This window comes from Meriones unguiculatus, chromosome 15 (genome assembly GCF_030254825.1).
Source record: "Meriones unguiculatus strain TT.TT164.6M chromosome 15, Bangor_MerUng_6.1, whole genome shotgun sequence".
Lineage (NCBI taxonomy): Eukaryota > Metazoa > Chordata > Mammalia > Rodentia > Muridae > Meriones > Meriones unguiculatus.
In genome coordinates this window covers 4,452,607-4,459,473 of record NC_083362.1, presented here as the reverse complement: position 1 = coordinate 4,459,473, position 6,867 = coordinate 4,452,607, and the positions used below count along the sequence as shown (strand labels likewise).

Below are 6,867 nucleotides of genomic sequence, written 5' to 3'. Positions count from 1 at the left end.
GAAAGAAGCTCGCTCGTCTGTCCAATGAGAGGCTCCTTCACGGCAAAGATCCCGCCTCCTTCTGTGCAGGCTCCGCCCCAAGAGCCACACGAGTGTCCGCCTCCTCCGAAGCACGTTTGTCCAATAAAAAGGGGCGCTCTGCAAGATAGACGTCTTATCAACCAATAGGCGGCCTCCTGAGCGGCGCCGTCCCGCCCCCCGCTCCTTCTCCTCCGCCCCTCAGCCGGCCCGGCGAGTGAGGGCCTCGGGGCGGCGGCGGCGGACGCGGCCTGAGGGAGCGGCGGGCGGGGCGGCGCCTGGCCCGGCAGGGCCGCGCCGGCTGAGGGGCGTCCATGGCACGCGGGCCCCGGCGGGGCGCGGCCGCGGCCTGAGGGCGGCCATGTCCGGGGTGGTGCGGACCCTCAGCCGCTGCCTGCTGCCGGCCGAGGCCGGAGCCCGCGAGCGCAGGGCGGGCGCGGCGCGCGACGCGGAGCGCGAGGCCCGACGGCGCAGCCGCGACATCGACGCGCTGCTGGCCCGCGAGCGGCGCGCGGTGCGGCGGCTGGTCAAGATCCTGCTGCTGGGCGCCGGCGAGAGCGGCAAGTCCACCTTCCTCAAGCAGATGCGCATCATCCACGGCCGCGAGTTCGACCAGAAGGCGCTGCTGGAGTTCCGCGACACCATCTTCGACAACATCCTCAAGGTGACGCGCGGCCCCGCCCACACACACCTGGCCCAGGTGGGGCGCGGGGCCCGTCCCCTCTGTCCCCCACGGACCGGCTGCCCCGCCACCGGGCGCCCCCCCTCCCATAGAGACCTCAGGCTCTGCCGGCCGGGCTTACGCCGGTGACCCCCGTGCACCGCTAGCTTTGCCGAGCCTCGGATGCTTGGGGACCGTGGGGAGTACAAGCTGGACCATTCTCGGGGACTTGGGTTCCGTATAGGGTGGATTGAGAGTCGCCAACTCTCCCTGTCCCTCCAGCAGGCGAAGTTTACAGCGTGGGTTGAAGGACATCAGCCTCGGTTTTTATTTGTAAATGAGCATTGACCATTTTGTTCGTTATTTTTTGGGTACTGCCTCGAGTATCCCAGGCTGGCCTTGAACTCATTGTGCAGCTGAGGATGACCTTGAACTCCTGATCCTTTTCCCCACTCCGCTTCCCAAATACTGGCATTGGCATTGGCGGCGGGGGAGTGGGGGGGCGCTGTGTCACCATACTTGCAGTGCTGGGGATTGAACCCAGGGCTTCATGTATACTGGGCTGCACTTTACTAACTAAACTATACGTTGCCACTGTTTGTTTGTTTTGTATTTTTGAGACAGGGTGTCGTGAAGCCCAGGCTGGCCTTGCTATGTAGCCAAGGATAACCTTGAGCTCCTCCGGTGGTAGGATTCCAGGCATGTGCCACCCACACTTCATACTTTAAACTTTTTAGTGTGGAGATTTAACATAGCCACCAAGTTAGAGGAGCTGTTACAAGGAGCTGTGACACACCCACCTCCGAGCTTTAAAAGAACGTCAGTTTGGTGCCAGTCTCCTTTGCTCCTGACCCCCTGGTCTCCAAGCTAATTCTAGACATATAATTGCCTTAGGAAACGTTTTGGTGTGTGCCACGGAAGACCTTGCTTTAAAAGCATGTGCACAGGGCCACTTTGGAACAGCAGGTGGGACTGGGGATGTGATTCAGTGGCAAAGCACTTGTCTAGCGTGCACAAGCTCATGGGATTCAACCCAGCACAGAAAAATAGAGAGCCTCCGAAGGTCTGCTGCTCACTCAGTGGCCACGTTTCCTTCGTTGGTGGGTAGTTGTTTTGTGCATTTGAATCATCTGCAGTGATCCTCTTACGGTTATGAACACAGGGTCCTACCCCTTGTGCCCTTTCTAGTCTGTGCCATGTACGTGAAAGAAACAGGTGTGTTGACGGAGTCGTGTCAGGACTGTGAGTCTCTGCAGAAGGGTCTGAAGGAAAGGGCTGGAGAGCTGGGCCTGTGGCTGGGTTGCTAGAGTGCTTGTGCTGCTTACACAAGGCCTGTGCATTAAGAGTGGCATATTCCTGTAATTCCAGCACTGTGGAGGTAGGGGCAAGAGGGCATGAAGTTCAAGACTTAGCTACACAGAAGGTTTGAGGCTAGCCTGGGCTATGTGAGACCATCACAGACCAGAAAGAGAGATTAGGAAAGTCCAGAGGAGGGCACTGGGCCTCTGTTCTACACCTAGATTAGTTTCTTCTTGATTCTTCCCAAGCTCTCCCACCCAACTTTTTGCAGGGAGGGGGTTCTGAGGAAAGCTGTCCCAAGCAGGTAGAGGGATTTGTCACAACAGAAAAGCTACCAAGAGAACTAGATTTTACAGGGCCTTATGGGTTTTTTAGTTAGCGAGGGGACACAGAAGCCCATCTGGGACATGTCTTTCACGTCGGCCTTGAGGAACCTTGGTGTAGGATGGTTGGGCTGGGATCCTGGGAGCCAGACTTCCGGGCCAGCACTCCCACACTCAACATGTTTGTTCCTAAATGTTTCATTCCAATACAAGTAGCTCCTTGGGCTCAGGATGGGAAGAAAATCATTTGAAGGGATAATTCACACCCTTTTCACCTTTCAGAGCCCCAGGGCAGCACAGGGCTCTCATCAAGACAGGCACCTTAAAGGGATGGGAAACGCTTGTGTCTCTCAAGGCCTGTTTTCCAGTCTCCTTCAAGGAGCCTGGTTTTATTTTTGCTGCTTTTCTGAACCCATAACCAGGTGGGCTTGGAGGGCTCAGTTTCTTTCAGCTTGGGAGGCAGAAAAAATATTTAGAAACATGGATATCAAGCCTGCGTCAGTCTGTTAAGTGAGTTTTAAGAGAGCTCAGTCTCTTTTTCCCGTACTCGTTGGCATTAACTTTTCCTGGTTTCCTTAGCAACAGAACCAAGACTTGTTAACGAGGATTCTGTTTGCTTGGTTTTATACAATGCCTTTTTTAAAACTAGGTTGTTGGGTTTTTTTTAGTTAGTGATTTTTAAATTTTAATCCTTTACAATTTTATATACATATAAAATGTCTTTGGGTCATTTTTAAACCCCATCACTCTCTTCCATTCCCCTTCAAGTCCCATTGAGCCCCTTCTTCCAACAAGTCCCCCTTCTACTGCCATGCCATGTCTTTCCTCCTGACTTTTCTACTGATTACTCTTTATTGCACGGATGTTATCTGCTGTAACTAGTTAGAAATTCATTTCTCAACTTTAAATCTTTTCCACTCCCTGGCCTTCTCTCTTGATCCTGGCAGTGTCAGTCAGCTCTCCCAACTCTATCATTTTGTCATTCCAAGAATATTGCATAGGAGCTGAGGAGATGGTTTAGCGGTTGAGAGCACTTGTTCTCCTGCAAGCAGGGGCCCTGAGTTCAAATCCCCAACACCCATGCAGAAAGCTGGGCGGTCTGCAAACCGCAGCTGGCAGGAATGCGCTTCCAGTTCATGAGAGACCCTTTATTAAGGCAGAGAGTGATAGAGGACACCTGGTGTACTGTTCTGGCCACTGTGAGCACACACACATACTCACGTGAGTGCACTGCACAGCCCTGCCCATAATATCCTATAAATGGAATTCACGCAGAGTGTGACCCTTCTGTGGACATCCCCATGAAAGCAGCTGCACGTGGCAGTAACTCCAGCCTTATTGCTGAGCACTGGGCCGCCTCCCTGTTACCTGGCGGGGTGTCTGGGTTCTTCCCACCTGCTGATCACTACAGATAGGTCTGCAAACACTCTGTACGTTCTCTTAGGTTGATTGGTAAGTCCTGACACGATCTCGTGTGTTCCAGGCTGGCCTAAAACTTAACAAGTTGCTGAGACTGGCATTGAGCTGCTCCCTCTGATTCTCCCTTCCAGGTACTGGGATGACAGGCCTGGGCAGCTGTGCTCCCTCTGTATTCTGTGTCCCTGCCTGTGCTTTCACGTGTCTAGATAAATAGCCGACAGTGTAGTAGTTGGTCATACTGTGTGATTGCTCTTCATAAGAAGCTGCCTACCCAGCTGTGCCCCAGAGGCTACTCTGCGTACCTCTGTGCAGCGTTAGGTGTCACCACTCCTCCTTCAGCTGTTCTTACAAGCGTGTGTCATGTCTGCTGGAGCTTTCCCTGCCGCTAATGATGCTGAAGTCTTATCATTCGCCTCTCACCCTCTTTGGAAAAAAAGTTTCTTTCTTTCTTTTTTCTTTTTTTTTTCTCCATCCCTTTTCTAATTAGGTTTCTTATGCTTTATTGTTAGGTTTGAGGATTATATATGCTGGATACTGGCCCTTTGTCCCACATCAGGACTACCCATGTGACCTGTCCTTCTACCCTCTACACTGGATCTTTTGCAAAGTAAACATTTTAATTTCAGTAAAGTCCAGTTTGTGCATTTGTTCCCCTTTTATGAATGACTCTTTTGCTGTCAGATCTTAAGAACTTTCTGCTTGACCACAGATCCTAAAGATTTAAGTTTTACTTCTTACATTTAGGTGTGTGCTATAAATTGAAGTCACTTTTTATGCCTGTGAATTCCAGTTGACTCAGAACTATTTGTTATTTTCCCATTGAACTGCTTTTATGCCTTCATAAGAATAGTAATCAAGTTGGCATGGGGCGCACGCCTGTGGTCCCAACACTCACAGGCTGAGGCAGAGGCAGGCAGGTCTCTGAGTTCAAGGCCAGCCTGGCCTACAAAGTCAGTCCAGGACAGCAGCTATGGCTACAAAGAGAAACCCTGTCACAAAAAAACAAAAACGGAATGATAATCAGTTGGGCTATTTATGTATATCTGAGTTTTCTAATCTGTTCCAGTGGTCTGTATGTCTTTCCTTGTGCTAGCATGTCATGGTGTTGGTTACTGTAACTGTGTGTGTGTCAGTATTTCTCCCACTGTATCTTTTTCCAGATTTTAGTTATTCTACGGCCTGTGTCTCTTTTTTTCCCTTATAACTTAAAATAAATAAATAAAATCATGTATCCCCATGCCTGAGCCCTCTGAAGCCAGAAGAGAGAGTTGGGTCCCTTGGAGCTGAAGTTACTGTGGTTGGGAGCCGTCTGATGTGGGTTCTGGGAGCCTAAGGGTCCGCTGCAGGAGCAGCACACGCCCTTGTTCCCTGAATCATCCCTCCAGTCCCCATGTAACTTTTATAAATGACCTATGTCTATAAACACCTTGTGGGGAAGTTGATGCAGTTGCTTTAAACCAAAGACCAATTTGGAAAGAACTGACCTGGTGCCTGTGTTGAGTTTTCTGATCCCCAAACAAGGCTACCTTCATTTAAGTCTGATTTTTTTCCACCAGCCAGTTCCATTTCCCATAGATCCTAAACATGTTTTATGAAGTTTCTGCCCAGAGCGGAGTTTTCCCTAAGGCAGTTGTAAACGACCCTGTGCTTTTGCTTTCAGCCACATTTACTGTTAGTGATAACAGTGGACTTGGTGTCTGTGCTTGGGTCTTGTGCCTGTGGCTTTGCTGAGCACAGTGGTAGCAGGAGCTCTCAGGTGGATCACTTGCAGCTTTCTACACAGACTTTGTGTTATCTGCAAGTAGAGATGGTTTTACCAACCCCTTCCTGTGAGTACGCCTGTGCATGTACAGCAGCTCAGCCAAGTTTTTCAAGAGAAGATGAGAAGTAGGGGAGGGTGGGAGCATGGAGCGGGGATGGGGGGGCCTGGGTTCATTGTACATGTGTACAGAATTCTCAAGGAATAGATTTTAAATACTTAAGGGGAGTGGGTCTGAAGGAAAAGAGAAGGTCTTCTTTCTTTTTCTTTGCCTATTGCAGTGGCTACTCTTTCTATGCTGTGTCAAGTGAGAGCACTGAGAATCCTGGGGGCCTTTGTTTCCTTACTGCTGCTGACGGTGTCTTCTATTTGGTGACTGATTTAGTTTGTGACTTTGTGTGACTGCATCTGTGTTCCTTTGGAGGTCAGAGGTCAACTTTGGGAGTCACCTGCTTTTTGAAACAGGCTCTCTCACTGACTTTCAGCTTACTGACTAAGCTAGGCTGGCTGGCTAGTGAGCCCCAGATTCACCTGTCTCCTCCTCCCCACTGCTGGGTTACAAGTATACCACCAGCCAGCCCAACTGTGTTACGCCAGTTCTGGGAACTGAACTCATGTCTCAGTATTTTCATGTAAGCACTCTACCAACTGAACCATCTCAGCTGGACTGAGTGATTGATGTTTAGTACCACACTTACATACACTTTTTTTTAGTGGTTTAGGAGATGGAGCCCAGCAGTGTTTTACATTCTAGACAAGTGCTCTACTGATATGCTTCACATCCAGCTCTCCTCCTCCTTTTCTTCTTCCTCCTCCTCCTCTTCTTTTTCATCTGCTGCTTCTTCTAACTCTTCCTATAAGGTTACTAGTTTATTACTAATTTTTCCCTAACCAAAACTGGTAATTTTTTATATCATTGCTGTTCCAGTTTTTACATTTTATTTATTTCTGTTTATTTGCTTGTTTTTGAGAAGGGAAGGGGATCCTCTTTGTGTAGCCCAAGCTGGCCTTGAACTAACTTGTGGCAATCCTCATGCCTCAGCTTCCTGAGTACTGAGATAGATGTGAGCCAACACCCCAGGGTTTATTTTGGATTTAATTTGTTCTCCCTTGCTCCTGGTTAAGGGGGTCCCTCCCCAGACCTGGGACTAAAGGAGTCACCATTCTTGGCTCCTTTCCTTTTTGAATTTTCGGATAGCCTCGAACCAGACTGGCATCAAACCAGTAAGTGAGGCTGTCCTGGAGCTTGCAGTCCTCCTGCATCCACCTCCCGAGTGCTCCCACATTGTTGAAGTAGAATCTTTGTTTCTGCCATGCCGTGAACTCCATGCTTGCAGGTGCCGCCTCCTACTGTCAGTGGCTTCGTCTCACCCTTACGACAGCTGGGG

At 50.1% G+C, this 6,867-nt stretch overlaps 1 protein-coding gene across 3 annotated transcripts in view; it reads left to right on the top strand.

The window, feature by feature from the left end:
• Nucleotides 1–232: 232 nt before the first annotated feature.
• Gna12 (G protein subunit alpha 12) overlaps nucleotides 233–6,867 on the top strand; it is a 78,048-nt gene continuing 71,413 nt past the window's right edge. Inside the window, exon 1 of one of the 3 annotated variants that reach the window (XM_060368041.1) lies at nucleotides 233–682. In XM_060368041.1, coding sequence (XP_060224024.1) covers nucleotides 380–682 — 303 coding nt within the window. In that variant the 5' untranslated portion in view covers nucleotides 233–379. Of the gene's footprint in view, nucleotides 719–6,867 lie in introns of all 3 variants that reach the window. The other 2 variants (XM_021647557.2, XM_021647556.2) reach the window with 2 other exon arrangements.